At 38.6% G+C, this 16,508-nt stretch overlaps 1 protein-coding gene across 1 annotated transcript; it reads right to left on the reverse strand.

The window, feature by feature from the left end:
• Window positions 1-1,254: 1,254 nt before the first annotated feature.
• LOC112697123 (uncharacterized) lies at window positions 1,255-2,941 on the reverse strand. The gene has a single exon (XM_025750160.3). The coding sequence runs from the start codon at window positions 2,347-2,349 to the stop codon at window positions 1,543-1,545; it is 807 nt and encodes a 268-aa protein (XP_025605945.1). The 5' UTR covers window positions 2,350-2,941; the 3' UTR covers window positions 1,255-1,542.
• Window positions 2,942-16,508: the final 13,567 nt, after the last annotated feature.

The raw sequence follows: 16,508 nt of genomic DNA on the forward strand, positions 1-16,508 counted from the left end.
GTTTCCGCTTGTGGAATTTTTTTTATTTAAATAAAGTAGATATTTTATTTAAAAAATAAATAAACTATGAGGTATTTACATAATTATATTACGAGACACATTTCGGACGCTGAGGGTATAACCATATCTCGACGTCTAAGATTCTATTCTGTGACTGAATGACATATTTTAGGTGTACTTTAGATATGTATTAAGACAAAAATTAAGTACTGACACTCAAAATAATACAATTTTATAAATATCTTACTATTTATATATTTTTATAAATAAAATATTTAAATAAAAAATCTCCGTTTGTGCCTTGTGAGGCAGACTACATGCATAATATCAAATATTTTTCCTTTTCATTCTAATATTTCTATACACTACAATGGTGGTAAAAACACATGCTTTTTTTGAAAAAGAAAAGAATGGATATATTTGCATTGTCTACTTAATCCAAGTGAATTATTTTTATTTTTTATTAAGGATGTTATACGTACATTAAAATTTAATTATTAACTAATTTTTTTTATAAATATACAATGATTAATTTTTCTCATGTTGTACACAGCTAGCTACTATCTTGACAAGACATAATTAGCTGTGTGATTAGAATAGAATCAACAGATTTTCTATTTTTCATGCAAACTTATCCAAATAGCATAGTAGTCCTGCATCCATCATCTTTCTCAAAGCACACAACTTTTTTGGATAATTAATAATTATAATAAAGTTGTTCCGAAGGAGCACGCATGCAGAAATCTATGACCGACCTACTGCATGTATTTACAAGCACAACAAAAAACATAATTAAGCTAATTTTAAGAGATATCTAGTATTCTTCAATATAATCATCAAGAGAATATAATTTAAGTTCCTCCACCTTCTGTCACATGCTTGATGCTTTACATATTTAAATACCGTGAAAATCTTTACTAACCATTAACATATTTTTAATTCATCATTTACAAATGCTTACCATAGTTTGTCCTAACTTATTTTGTGTAGAGTAATTATTTTGATTTCTTTTGCTGATCACAATGCAACATTGTAGAAAAAGGCTTTTAATTAATTGGTAGAGAAAAAGAAGGGATGAACTGGACAAATGATAATCAAAACGCAAAATACACATCAAATCCGAAATTAAATTCTTTAGGGAAAAGGTAAATATCAATTATTAATTAGTTGCAAAAAATTAATCATATTATTAGCTTTCAAGTACTCTTAAAATATGCAGAGAACTAATAATATAGGTATTATAGGACAAGTACATTAGAAGAAGATACTTTAATTTTATTACTGATCATACAATACAATCTGATATATAGAAGCACCTATAATTAATCATCAACATAATCCTACTCTCATTAATTTGATCTGGTACAATAATAACTTCACCCAACTATGTATCTCTCTATGAAGAGTGAAGACACACAATTACTAATGGTGTAGAAGGGCATTTTAGTCTTTTCCCCGACGCAAATAAGACAAAATACGTTACTCGCTGAGCATCGCACATTGCATCGTCAATGGCGGAATCCAAAAGCGTCGTAGTTGAGTTCAGTTTCCTCTGAGCATCTCTCTGTAACGGAGAATGGAATCAACCCTCTGCAGCCTCAGCTGCTTCTTGAACCTGTTTATGAAATCGTCCGCTTTCGCGTCCACCTCCTCGTCTTCACCCGTCGACTCCCTCGTCGTCGCCGGCCTCCGCCTCTCCACCGACTCCTCATCCTCCACCCGCTCGCTATGCCCCCTCTCGCTCGCTGATTTCCTCATCTCAGCATCCTTCCGACTCGGATCCGAACCCGAACCACTTGCCTCGGCTGGTTCGGGTTCTTCTTCTCCTCTGTAGAGGCGCGAGAAGTTCATAGACTGAAGGCGCTGCAACAGCGACGGAGTTCGTCTCAGCTGCGGTACTTCTTTCGGTTTCTCCGGCTCTTCGGATTCCGGTTGGTTGGTTTGGGCCTGGGCCTGGGCCTGGGACTGGTTATGATCTGTTTTTTCTGCATGTGATGTTTCCGTGGTTTCGTGTTTGTGGAGGCTGAAATTGAAGGACCTGACTCGTTCCAAAAGCGAGGATGTTCGAACGAGTTGAGGCTGAGTGAACTCGCCGGGTTCGGCAGTACTCGGCGTTGTGTCGTAGGTGTATTGATGAGTGAGTCTGAAGGATCTGACTCGTTGCAGGAGGGAGGGTGAGCGAGTGAAAGGGTGTTGGAGTTCATGTTCTTGAATTCGGTTGTTGGGGGAGGAGGTGAAGCGGGAGGTGATGGCAATGGTGCCAATGACGAGGTTGACAAAGATGAAGAGGGAAGAAGGTGTTAACCAGCTGGCTATGAGAAGCGTCACTGAAGCTGTTGGTTCTGCCATGGATGCTCTATGTGAAGAGTGAATGAGGTGAAAAAAAAAGGTTGAAGAAATTTATAAGTGATGATGAGATGAGTGGCAAGGTGCCATGGTTGACGTTTACTTCTTGTAGCAGTTTGTCGTTTTCTGTTATTTTGTTTATACGTTAAGCGGCTCTTTATTATTTCAAAGATGCTATTTTTATATTAAAATTAGTCATAAATATATATAATTAAATTTATTTTTAATATATATTTTATATTAATAAATAATTTTAAAAATTGATTTTATTGTATACATAACATAATTGTTATTATTTAGATTTATCACCATCAGCTCATTCTTTACTCTTGGATTTGGGAGACTTACTTACTGTGTTTTTTCTTAAAATGTGTTGTAACTTGAAAGTATTTATTTCAGTATTTTAAAAGCAAATTTATGAAAATTGTTTTTTGCTTAAAGAAGAAAACTAAACATGTGCTTTTGTTTGTAGAGCAATGCTAGGGACCAGCAATTTTTGTGATTGTTAGCCATCAACTAGCCATCAATGATGATTTGATGGTGTGAGATTGGTGTGAGATTTCATCCAATGGCTCACCTTTTTCTGCTGGTTACATGCTGGACAAAATTCAATAAAACTGCTGCCCCCTAGACTTTTCCTTGTTTGTATTGTATGTATGTCTTCGTGCAATGGTTGATGTGTGTGTTCCGAGCAATTATTATATTTTAAATAATGAAAGGTATATCTTTAATTTACTAGTTGTTATTAACTGGAATTTCTTATTTCTTAATGTTGGAACATGGGATTTAATTTTATTAGCGACATATTTAATTTGTTGTTGTTTTGGATCTGACTACTTTACTCATAAAATAGAAGTTAGATTGAGTAGGTGCGGTTGAATACAAAGTTTTCTCCAATTTAGCAGACATAGCTTCGAGTTAGATAGGATAGTAGACTTGATATTAAGACTAAAATTCTGGAACCCATATTAATATTTTGAGAAAATTTCACTCCTGAGATATTAAAATTTTTTTTCTCAATTTTATAAATGAGTCATTTAAATAAAGACGCCTAAAATATATTTTTTTAAAGATATTTTTTATCAGTAATTAAAATTTAATATATATAATCGATTAAATAATGTTATTTTTGTCAAAATTACGCTAGACAAATTGATTTAACCAAAAAAATAGTGAATCAAATCTTGAACTAATCTAAATTAATATTATTATTTTATAAAAAATGACTACAATACGCATATTATAGAGAATGATTAAAATACTCTTATATATATATATATATATATATATATATATATATATATTTAAAATTCTAAATCCTAACTCTACGATAGAAAAATAAAGGACTAAAATTTAGAATTTTGAAAATTAATATATATAATAAAAGTATTTTAGTCATTTTTTATAATAAAATATTGTAGTCATTTTCTATAAAAAATAATATTAATTTAGACCAGTTCAAGATTTGATTCACCATTTTTTGGTCAAATCAATTTATCTAGTCTAATTTTGACAAAAATAACACGATTTAATCGATTATAAATATTAAATTTTAATTATTAAAAAAATATCTTTATAAAAAGATATTTTCAGCGTCTTTAATTATTAGTTAACATTAGTTAGCATTAATTAGCATTAATTAGTACAAAAAATTTAAAATAGATTAAAGAAGAGATTTTTTAAAAATTAAAAAAAATATATACATTTATAAAATAAAAAATATTATTTTAATATCTCCCAGGAAGTAGAATTTTCTCTAATATTTTTTTTAAAAAGAAAAAGAAACAACATGCATATCAAACTTTTTCTTAATAACTATTGCAATCCGATGTATACAACGATACACTACTAAAACATATTGAATAACAATACTTTCTCTTTATGTATACACTCATTAGGTGACGAGTTCCACAAGTATAAATAATTAAGAGAAAATTAACTTGAAATTTATGAGTTCTAGAGCCTCTTCTTAGCTTCAAGGAAGGAGCTACGAAAACTAAATAATTAACTTGGTTAGTGTTATGGTGGGTAATCGGAGATTAATAAAATAGATGGCGCTAGTTGGCCCAATCGTCCGCGGATGGTAGTCTCCGAGCTGGTTTGCACGCTGGAGCCTCATTCCGACTTGTATTCGTGAGTGAATGGGGGGTGGTACCTGCAAAGACACTCCGATGCCTAAGTTAGCAAGGGTGTTAGCAGGTCTAGAGAGTATTGGGCTTAGAGATACCTGAGGGGTGTCAGTGTATTTATAGTGGTGAGCCAATAACCACCGTTGGAGTAGTGCCGTATCTTTAGGGTGTTAACCGTCCCATTATCTTAGAGAGGTTAAGATATGGCTTTATGAAGCGGTTAGAGAGATTTTAGGGGCGGTTACTCACTTGAATGAGTGTTTATCTGCCAGCTAATCTCATGCCCGACTTCTTTAGAGCAAGTCGTGGTTGATACCGACTTCTTATGTGAAGGTCGGTACTTAGCTAGGCTTAATCCTTTGGACTAGGCCTTTTATTTGGATCTGGGCCTTCGTTATTGGGCCAGGGTATGAACAGTACCCCTACTTGAGCCCAAGATCTCTTTAGGGCTTGGGTTCAAGTATTTAACTCGGGTTCGTAGCCGACTTTCTTGGAGAAAACACAGGTTTTTAAACCGACGTGATTTTCGCGACCTTTTGTTTCTGACAGTTACGTCTATTCAAGCGTCGTGTCCGTTAGGGATGCACTTAGGGATTGATGGCTTTGGTAACGGTGCACTCTCATTAATGACTGCTCCGTTTTTACCATTATGCCCCTTAGCATGTTTATAAATACTTTCCCTCTCTTTCATTTTTCCGTTTCTGCAACCTTTCAAATTTCTTCTTGCTTTGTTCGTGCTGCATTCGTTCGGAGACCTCTGCTTCTTTCAACCTTTGCTTTCGGATAAAGGTTAGTGTTTTACCTTTATGACATGCTTTGTGATTGCATGCTTTTATATTCTTTGGAGAGGGAGAAGTGACGTTGTAGCCTTTCGTATCCCCTTAGGGACTTTCGTTTTTGATTCTTTTTCCTTTTTCCTTTGTAGGTTTTCGTCGTATTTTTAGAAAAATGTCTTCTGTAGAAGCTCTTTCTCAATAGGTTGATGTCACAGTCCTAGGAGAGGAACCTTTGGTTGATGCGGAGTTTATTACTCATCTTCGTACTCACCACAGGATTTGTGTTTCTGAGGATGACGAGCCGAAGTATGAGTTGGTAGTCCCGGGTCCAGAAGACCGGGTTTGCTTTGGGAGGGCCACTGAGGTGTCTTCTCATTTCTTCTTTATGTATGAATGTATGATCACCCGTCTGGGTGTTTTTCTTCCTTTTTCGGATTTTGAGATGTCTGTTTTGCACCACTATCGAGTTGCCCCTACCCAACTTCACCCCAACTCTTGGGGTTTTCTGAAAATTTATCAATTTATTAGTCAAGCTTTGGACTTCCCGACTTCTTTGAGAATTTTCTTTTTTCTTTTCCATATGACTAAGCCCTTTAGTGGGCTAAACAACAAACAGCAATGGGTATCCTTCCGAGCCATACAAGGTCGGAGGATTTTCACCCTTTTTGACGAATCCTTCCATGACTTCAAAAATTATTTTTTCAAAGTGCAAGCTGTAGAGGGTCACCACCCCTTTTTTCTGGATGATAACTTTTCTCCTTGCTTTCCCTTATACTGGCTGGAGGCCTCCCCTTGTGAGAAATATAGTCTGGATGACCTGGATGAAGTAGAGGCTGCCATTGTGGGGTTCCTCCGAGAAGTGTGGGGGAGGGCCCCATATTTGGATACTAAGAAGTTTCTCCAAGGGTCTCCGACCTTTATCCAGGCGCAGCTAGGTAGCTTTTTCTTGTTTTTAATTTCCGACTTATCGACTGATCATTCCGACTTGTTTGATTCCTTAGCTATTGTTTTTCTTTTTCAGAAATGGCTAAGACAAATGCTCAAGAATCTTTTCAGAGAGTCCAGGAGGCCAAGGCTAAGTCTCGCGCTCGGGCCGGTGGTGCCAGGGTTATCTCTCCTCCTCCTCCTCCTCGGAACGTTGGGACTCTTTCCAAGCCCATTGTAATTTCTTCTTCAGCTCCCCCTCAACCGCTCCCCGTCGTCCGACCTTCCCCTGATCCAAAGAAGCGCAAGACTTTAGAGTCTGGTGCTTCTAGTGAGGTTAAGGCGGATGCTATTGAGTTTGTCCGAAAGAATATCTATCCCCATGTTCGTATAGGCATGGATGATATGTCTGTTCGGAGCTACCTTACCACTATGGTCGAGGAGAGTCTCAAGGCGGCGGGGGTTTGTGGCAAGCTCTTGGATATTTTTGAGAAGGCCCCCCTCAGCTCTTTAGGGACGACCTCGAAGGTCGAGGAGCTGGAGGGAAGGCTTCGCTCATATCAGGAGCATGAGGGAGAGTTGAAGAAGGAGATCGCCAAGCTGAGGGAGGAGAGAGATACCTTCCGGGAGAAAGGGAAGGTTTTGCAGGCCCAGTATAACATGGAGATGGAGTTGAGGAAGACAGCGCAGGCCAGCTATCAAAGTTTATTCAAAGATCTTGTGTCTGTGAAGAATGATCTGTTGAATTCTCGGAAGGCATATGATGAGTTGGAGGACTCAATTGCTGATGGCGCCGAGGAGTCTTGGAGGATTTTCTTGGAGCAAGTCAGGGTAATTGCTCCCGACTTGGATCTTTCTCCTTTACATCCTGACAAAGTTGTTATTGATGGTGCCATCGTGGATCCTCCTGCCCCCGTAATCGTTTCCGAGTCAGAATTGAAGACTCGGGGGCAGAGGATTATTGAGTCCCCTTCTCATTCTAAAGATGCTCCGAATTCTTCAGTAGTTCCTCCTATCTCTTCATCTCCCATGGATACCTCTGGTGGCACTCCTCCTGATTCCGGTGGTGGTGATCTTTCTAAAAAATGATTTGTGGCTATATGGGTCCGGCCTGTGGGCCCCCGTTTTTAAACTCTTTATTGGTGGCATTTGAACAATTTTCTTTGGTCTTTTGAGGCTGTAAACAAAATATTTTATGCGTACCCTTTTTAATAAGGGTTTTAACAAAAATAAATACCCCTTTTTTTGGATAAAGGTTTAAGTTACCTTATGCGCGTATGCCTTTTTGATTTTCTGAATTCCCCTTGACCTTTTCTTGAAAACCTTTCCTTTTGGCTTGTTTGTTTTCCCATGTTTTTCGTTTAAGGACTTTTGGGACAGCCTTTAAACTTCTTCCTAGGTTTTCCTATCTCTTTTTGTTGTTCCTCATGCTCACCTTTGTGTTAGTGAGTTCTTATGACTTAGGTTATTTTTGCGATGCGTTTTTCTTTTACTCGGTTCTTCACTCCAATTTATGGATCGAAGTATTCCCGAGCTTTTCTACTCGGGATCTCGTTTCGACTTATGAGTCGGATTTGTTCCCGAGTTTTTACGATCGACTTCTTATAACCTCTTTACACCGACTTGTACCTCGTCGTTTTATCCTGACGACCATTTAGGTCGGTTCATGGGATTTTCACGTTTTGTCGAGCTTAAGTCGGCGCATTTCGTAGGAAGACTTAAAAAATAAAAAGGATTTTATAAGAGATATCGTAGATGAAAAAGATCTTTATTAATTGGGGAGGTACCTTCTTGCTACTAAGGGTTTTTATAGCCTATTTTTCCTTAGCCTCTACTGTAATGCCTCGTTAAAAACCCTTCTTCAGAAAAAACCCTTTTTGGGAAAAAATCATGAAGCTGGGAAAAGAGTACATCAGGGAGTAGAGTTCGCTTTTAACTGTAGTACCTTTTCATATTACAAGCATGCCACGACCTTGGTAACTCGGTGCCGTTCAGGTCGGTTACTTTATAATAACCCTTTCCTAAAACTTCGTTGACTTTGTATGGTCCCTTCCAATTTGCGGCGAGCTTTCCTTCTCCTGATTTGTTGACTCCAATGTCGTTTCTGATTAGGACCAAGTCATCCGGGGCAAATGTTCTTCGAATGACTTTTTTGTTGTACCTTGTAGTCATCCTTTGTTTCAACGCCGCTTCTCTTATCTGGGCGTCCTCTCGGACTTCGGGGAGCAAGTCGAGTTCCTCTTTGTGACTCCGTATGTTTCCGACCTCATCGTGGAAAATTACCCTTGGGCTTTGCTCATTGATTTCTATTGGTATCATGGCTTCTACGCCATAAACTAGTCGGAAAGGTGTTTCTCCCGTGGCGGATTGGGGGGTTGTCCTGTAGGCCCGTAGCACTTGAGGAAGCTCTTCAGCCCAAGCTCCCTTTGCTTCTTGCAATCTCCTCTTTAGCCCTGCCAGTATGACTTTGTTGGCTGCCTCGGCTTGCCCATTGGCCTGTGGGTGCTTCACCGAGGTGAACTGATGTTTGATTTTCATACTGGCTACTAAGCTTCTGAAGGTGGCGTCGGTGAATTGGGTCCCATTATCTGTAGTAATGGAATAAGGTATCCCATATCTTGTGATGATATTTTTGTAGAGGAACCTCCGACTTCTTTGGGCGGTGATGGTAGCCAACGGTTCTGCTTCTATCCACTTTGTGAAATAATCTATTCCCACGATCAGGTATTTGACTTGTCCTGGCGCTTGGGGAAAAGGACCTAACAAGTCCATTCCCCATTTTGCAAAAGGCCATGGAGAAGTGATACTAACAAGCTCTTCTGGTGGAGCCACGTGGAAATTTGCATGCATCTGACACGGTTGACATTTTTTCACAAATTCTGTGGCATCTTTCTGCAAGGTCGGCCAATAGAATCCTGCTCGGATTACTTTCCTGGCGAGTGACCTTGCTCCGAGATGATTTCCGCAGATTCCACCATGTACTTCCTCCAATACCTCGGTTGTTCTTGAGGTCGGTACACACTTTAACAATGGCGTTGATATCCCCCTTCTGTAGAGGATATTTCTCACCAAGGTGAAGTGTTGTGCTTCCCTTCGGATCTTTTTAGCTTCTTTCTCCTCTTTAGGGAGGATGTCGAATTTCATGTATTCTACTAAGGGGTTCATCCATCCGAGGTTTAGGCCAGTTACCTCAAGTACTTCTTGTTTATCTTCTATTTTTGCTACTGAGGGTTCCTGGAGGGTTTCTTGAATCAGGCTTCTGTTGTTCCCTCCTGGTTTGGTACTTGCTAACTTGGATAGGGCATCCGCCCTGCTATTTAGATCCCGAGTTATATGTTTGACCTCGGTTTCTGCAAAGCGCCCAAGGTGCTCCAAAGTTTTTTCTAAGTACCTCTTCATATTAGGGTCCTTTGCCTGATATTCTCCGCTTATTTGGGAGGTCACCACTTGTGAGTCGCTGTATATCACCACCTTTGTAGCACCGACTTCTTCTGCCAACTTTAGTCCGGCAATCAAGGCTTCATATTTTGCCTGATTATTTGAAGCCGGAAATTCAAATTTTAAAGAAACCTCTATCTGGGTTCCTCTTTCATCTGCCAATATTATGCCTGCGCCGCTCCCTGTTTTATTGGAGGATCCGTCTACATAGAGTTCCCATGTAGTCGGCTTTTTCTCTTGATCCCCTGTGTATTCTGCCACGAAGTCGGCGAGGCATTGAGCTTTGATCGCCGTCCGAGTTTCATACTTTAAGTCGAACTCGAAGAGCTCTATCGCCCATTGAACCATTCTCCCTGCAATATCCGTTTTTTGGAGGATTTACTTCATGGGCTGATTCGTACGGACTCTTATTGTGTGGGCTTGAAAGTAAGGTCGTAGCCTTCGTGAGGCTATTACTAAGGAGTAGGCAAACTTTTCTAGTTTGTGGTACCTTAGTTCAGGGCCTTGTAGGACTTTACTGATGAAGTAGACTGGATGTTGTCTGACCTCGTCTTCTTTTATCAGGGCTGACGAGACAGCCCTGTTTGCTACGGATAAGTATAGAACGAGGTCTTTTCCCGATACTGGTCGGGTTAGGATAGGAGGTTGGCTTAAAAACTTTTTGAACTCTTGGAACGCCTCCTCACATTCCGGAGTCCATTCGAATTGGCATCCCTTTCTTAATAAGGAAAACAGTGGGAGGGATTTTAGTGCCGATCCTGCCAAAAATCTGGAGAGGGCTGCAAGTCGGCCATTGAGCTGCTGGACTTCTCTCAAACAAGTCGGACTTCTCATTTCTAGGATGGCTCTACACTTATCGGGATTGGCTTCAATCCCTCTTTGTGTTAGCATAAACCCTAGAAACTTTCATGCTTCCACCGCGAAGGCGCATTTTGCGGGATTTAGTCTCATCCCATGCAGCCTTATGGTATCAAAGACTTGTGAGAGGTCGGATAAGAGTTCGACTTCCTTCTGGGTTTTTACCAGCATGTCGTCGATGTATACTTCCATTAGGGTCCCTAGGTGAGGGGAAAACACTTTATTCATCAACCTTTGATATGTGGCTCCTGCATTCTTCAATTCGAATGGCATGACCACGTAGCAAAAGTTAGCTCTGGGTGTGATGAATGATGTTTTCTCCTGGTCGGGCTCATACATCGGGATTTGATTATATCCCGAGTAGGCGTCCATGAATGATAAGTATTGGTACCCCGAGCTGGAGTCCACTAGGGTATCAATACTTGGTAGGGGATAAGGGTCCTTGGGACATGCCTTATTTAAGTCGGTATAGTCGACACACATTCTCCATTTACCATTCTGTTTTTTTACTAGCACTACATTGGCTAGCCATGTTGGGTACTTGACTTCTCTGATAAAGCCGGCTTCCAAGAGCGCCTGTACTTGCTCTTCTACTATTAGGGCTCGTTCTGGGCCGAGCTTGCGTCTTCTTTGTTGTACAGGTCGGGACCCTGGGTAGACCGAGAGCTTGTGGGACATGAGCTCGGGGTCAATCCCCGGCATGTCAGAGGCCTTCCAGGCGAAGAGGTCGGAATTATCTTTTAGGAGTTCGGCCAGCCCTTGTTTTAGAGTTTCCCCTAGGTTGGCTCCTATATAAGTGTTTTTCCCTTCCTCGTTACCGACCTGTATCTCTTCGGTTCTTCCTCCCGGTTGTGGTCGCAGCTCTTCTCTGGCCCTTGCGCCGCCGAGCTCTATTACCCTTTCCTCTCAGATTTAGGCTTTCATTGTAGCATTTCCTTGCCAATTTCTGGTCTCCCCGTACCGTGGCTATCCCCGCTGAGGTCGGGAATTTCATGCAGAGGTGGGGAGTGGATACCACAGCTCCGAGCCGATTAAGGGTAGCTCTGCCGATTAGGGCATTATATGCTAACCCCACGTCGATGACTATAAAGTCTATGCTCAGAGTCTTTGATTTTTCTCCTTTTCCAAAAGTGGTGTGAAGGGGCAAGAATCCTAGTGGTTTTATTGGCGTGTCCCCTAATCCGTATAGGGTGTCGGGGTAGGCTCTTAACTCTTTCTCGTCTAACCCTAGCTTGTCGAAAGCAGGTTTGAAAAGAATGTCCGCCGAGCTTCCTTGGTCTACTAGGGTTCTGTGGAGATGGGCATTTGCTAGGATCATAGTTATTACCATTGGATCGTCGTGCCCAGGGATTATTCCTTTCCCATCTTCTTTTGTAAATGAAATGGTAGGAAGGTCGGGTGACTCTTCCCCGACCTGGTAGACTCTTTTAAGATGTCTTTTGCGAGAGGATTTGGTGAGTCCCCCTCCCGCAAATCCTCCTGAGATCATATGGATATGTCTCTCTGGGGTCTGCGGTGGTGGGTCTCTTCTATCCATATCATCTCGCTTTCTCTTTCCATGACTGTCCGACCTTTCTATGAGATATCTATCAAGCCGACCTTCCCTAGCCAGCTTTTCTATCACATTCTTGAGGTCGTAGCAGTCGTTTGTGGAGTGACCATATATTTTATGGTACTCGCAATAATCGTTGCGGCTCCCCCCTTTTTTATTCTTAATGGGTCTGGGGGCGGCAATCTTTCAGTGTTGCAGATCTCTCTGTATACATCCACTATAGAAACCTTTAGGGGAGTATAAGAGTGATATTTCCTTGGCCTCTCGAGACCGAGTTCTTCCTTTTTCTTGGCTTCCCTTTCCCTCTCTTTAGTTGAGTGAGGGGGTCCAGGTCGCCAACTCAGGTCTCTCAATTTGGCATTTTCTTCCATATTGATGTACTTTTCAGCTCTTTCTTGTACATCACTTAGAGAAACGGGGTGTCTTTTAGATATGGACTGTGAGAAGGGACCTTCTCTGAGCCCATTGACTAGCCCCATTATGACTGCCTCTGTGGGCAGGTCTTGGATCTCCAAACATGCTTTGTTGAACCTTTCCATATAGGCTCGTAAAGATTCTCCGACCTCCTGTTTTATTCCCAGGAGGCTCGGTGCATGTTTCACCTTGTCTTTCTGGATTGAGAACCTCATCAAAATATTCCTTGAGAGGTCTTCGAAGCTAGTTATAGATCTTGGGGGAAGGCTATCGAACCACTTCATTGCTGCTTTCGACAAAGTGGTCGGGAAAGCTTTGCATCGCGTAGCATCGGAAACATCAGCTAGGTACATCCGACTTTTGAAGTTGCTTAGATGGTGCTTTGGATCCGTGGTTCCATCGTAGAGGTCCATATCCGGGCTTTTGAAGTTTCTCGGAACTTTTGCCCTCATTATGTCCTCGCTGAAAGGATCCTCTTCACCCAAGGGCGGCTCTTCTCGTTCGTCGCGGGAGTTGTGACTTTTGAGGGAGGATTCCAGCTTTAAGAGTTTTCTTTCTAACTTTTTTCGCCGTTCCATCTCCTCTTTTAGGTACTTTTCAGTTTCCTTTTGCCGCTCCCGCTCTTGTTCTAACTGTTCTAGGCGGCTGTGGACTAACCCCATGAGCTCAGTTACGTGGGATGGTCCTTCTTTTTCTGATTCGCGCCCATCTGAGGAATTTACCTTCGGGTTTTTTACCCCGAAGGTGCCTTCTCTGTGCTGATTGTCAACTTCCTGGTGGAGGGCGAGGTCCGTATCGTTATTGCCAGTGTCCAGATTCTCTTGCTCAGAATCTGTCTCCACGTGGCCTTCTTCGTGGGATTTGTCCGCCATCGATGGATGATCTCTCGGGTCCCCGGCAACGGCGCCAATGTTACGGTGGGTAACCGGAGATTAATAAAATAGATGGCGCTAGTTGGCCCAATCGTCCGCGGATGGTAGTCTCCGAGCTGGTTTGCACGCTGGAGCCTCCTTCCGACTTGTATTCGTGAGTGAATGGGGGGTGGTACCTGCAAAGACACTCCGATGCCTAAGTTAGCAAGGGTGTTAGCAGGTCTAGAGAGTATTGGGCTTAGAGATACCTGAGGGGTGTCAGTGTATTTATAGTGGTGAGCCAATAACCACCGTTGGAGTAGTGCCGTATCTTTAGGGTGTTAACCGTCCCATTATCTTAGAGAGGTTAAGATATGGCTTTATGAAGCGGTTAGAGAGATTTTAGGGGCGGTTACTCACTTGAATGAGTGTTTATCTGCCAGCTAATCTCATGCCCGACTTCTTTAGAGCAAGTCGTGGTTGATACCGACTTCTTATGTGAAGGTCGGTACTTAGCTAGGCTTAATCCTTTGGACTAGGCCTTTTATTTGGACCTGGGCCTTCGTTATTGGGCCAGGGTATGAACAGTTAGTATTATGTTTCTCAACAATTATTATTACTATATATTATTATAAGTAGAATAGCAATAATTCACACATGGTATATAGAGGCATATGCCATGTGGTGTTCACTATCTTTGACGAGATTATAGTGGTACAGAAAACATATTGTGATGCTGGAAAGTGGAAAGTATGTAATGGGAAAGATATATCCTCTCTAAAGATGCATTATTATTGCATGGTATCTTTCGATGATAAGTTGCATGAGAACACTCAGAAATTTATATTTCAACTCCCATTTGGTGTTGGGATTTAATTAACAAAATTAATAAATGAAAACGTACTCGGAAAGTATGTGACGCAAACAACGGTGTGTAATGCATGCTGATGCTATAAATAATTAAGTATATATTACCTCAGATTCGCCATGTTTTTTAGTTTATACTAATATATAATTAATGGGTAAATTATGTTGACCTTGACCATATTCCAGCTACTCGTTTTGGTCCACAGAGATAACCTGTGACAGTCCCTGACATTATATTGAACATTTAATAATACAGCGTTATTTATATTTCTTTTACATATGAAAAAGCGCACAATAGTGATCGGAGTTATAGCGTGTCTAGATGTTTTCGTTAATAAAATTGATTTTTGTTAAGTTTAGATTATTTAATTGAATTTAATTATAAAAAATATTTAAATGTATAATAAGATTGTTATGTATAATTGTTCTTGTGTATGTAATATGGAGATAACTCGATTTGTGATGTGGAGTTATAACATCGAATTTGTAATAACTGTATCAATAATATAATCGAATCTTTTATTTGTAAGAACAACGGTAATAAACCTTTATTATTGTAGCTTATACAAACACAAATTAAATATGAGTAATATTATATGTATTTTTAAAATTAGTTATTAAAGTCGGTCACTAATATAAAATATATATTAAAATATAAATATACATTAAAAATAAATTAAATCATATATATGTATATCTATTTAATATACTAAAATTGAGTTTTTCTCTGACTACTAAATGTGATGTGTCGATCTCTCATGTCTCCGTTTTTCCTCCAAAACGAATAATTTTTTTTCTATTCTAAATTATTTTATTGTAATTATATTATAATTAATATTAAATGAATAATATATAATAATACTAATTTGGCAACATATCTTCATTATAATTATATCAAATCAATATTTAATGCACTATTAAACTACTTATCAATTATCAATTAAAAATACTTTTAATAATTTTAATGATAATAATAATATCAATAATAGTAATAATAATAATAAAAAATCTTTGTTGCCCGATTCACGTATATCAAATAATTTTTCTAAATTATTTTATAAAAAATAGCTTTAATATAATTAGATTATAATTAATATTTAATGAATAATATATAATTATACTAATTTAGAAACGTATCTTCGTTATAATTGTATCAAATCAAAATTTAATGCATTATTAAAAAATTACCTTAATAATAGGTAATTTACATATTTATTTTTGTTTTACTAAAGTCTATATATATAGTGTTTTCCTGTGGTACATGAATCTAAATTTGAGAGTCAATTCATAATTTTATATTTAGTGTTTTTTTACTACTTCATAGAATAAGAATGTATTCTTCGTTTTTTATTGAAGTTGATCTTTTTAAGGTACAATTTATAATTTTTTATAATATTTTTTTATATACTCATTCTATTATATTATTCTTTTGATAATTTTTTATTTGTTGTTATTCTAAGTTATTCTTATCGTCTAATGTTCCAGTTCAACTGTCTTTTGCCACAATCATTTACAATGCATCACATCCATGAAATACCTCATCGAGTTGTCTTCACTGATTCGGGTTCCAACTACATAGATGTAAGCGTTCAAAGAAGAGGCAATAGTCTCTACTTTACCGAAGGATGTAAGCGTTTAGTTTTGCTAAATTCATGACAAATTCAAATATGCAATTTCAACGATTGGTAATATATTTAAATTTTCTTAGTTTAAGCTGTTCATTATTAGAATAATTTTTAACATATTTTGATTTTTTTCAGAAATTACCAACTTTCTCTTGCATGCATGCAATGCCATTGAGGGGAATAAGAGTTAGTTTAGTTTCTCGGTGTAACAATTCTATACCTTGCCGCATTGCATAGATAGCGGATGATGAAGCTTATCTAACAAGAGGATAGTCTGATTTTTCACGAATTCTAAACATTGAAACTTACGATGTTATTTCAGTTGGTTGTATTGTCGTTACAAGAATGATTCTATACTATACGTGACTAAGGACTAGAATAGGTTCAATATTGTTTAGGTAATTTGGTTTTACTATTAGTATTTGATTAAATTATAATTATAGAATTTTAAATTATTGCCTCAATTTATATATTACGATCTTTTTGTGGATGTGCTATTTTTAAATAATTTAATAAAATAAAGTAGTGTCAGATATTATTAAGTTTATTTTTATCCTTTATTTTTTTATTTGTATTTTATTATATTTGACAAAAAATGAACCTACACATATATTAAATTATTGACCTAAAGACAATTTATTTGCCAATAAAAACAAATTTTATTTATAATTGAAATAAAATTTATTTGCCAATAATCGGAGGATAAAATTGAAATGACACCCGAGTCA

The sequence above is a fragment of the Arachis hypogaea genome, chromosome 1 (assembly GCF_003086295.3).
Source record: "Arachis hypogaea cultivar Tifrunner chromosome 1, arahy.Tifrunner.gnm2.J5K5, whole genome shotgun sequence".
Classification (NCBI taxonomy): Eukaryota; Viridiplantae; Streptophyta; class Magnoliopsida; order Fabales; family Fabaceae; genus Arachis; species Arachis hypogaea.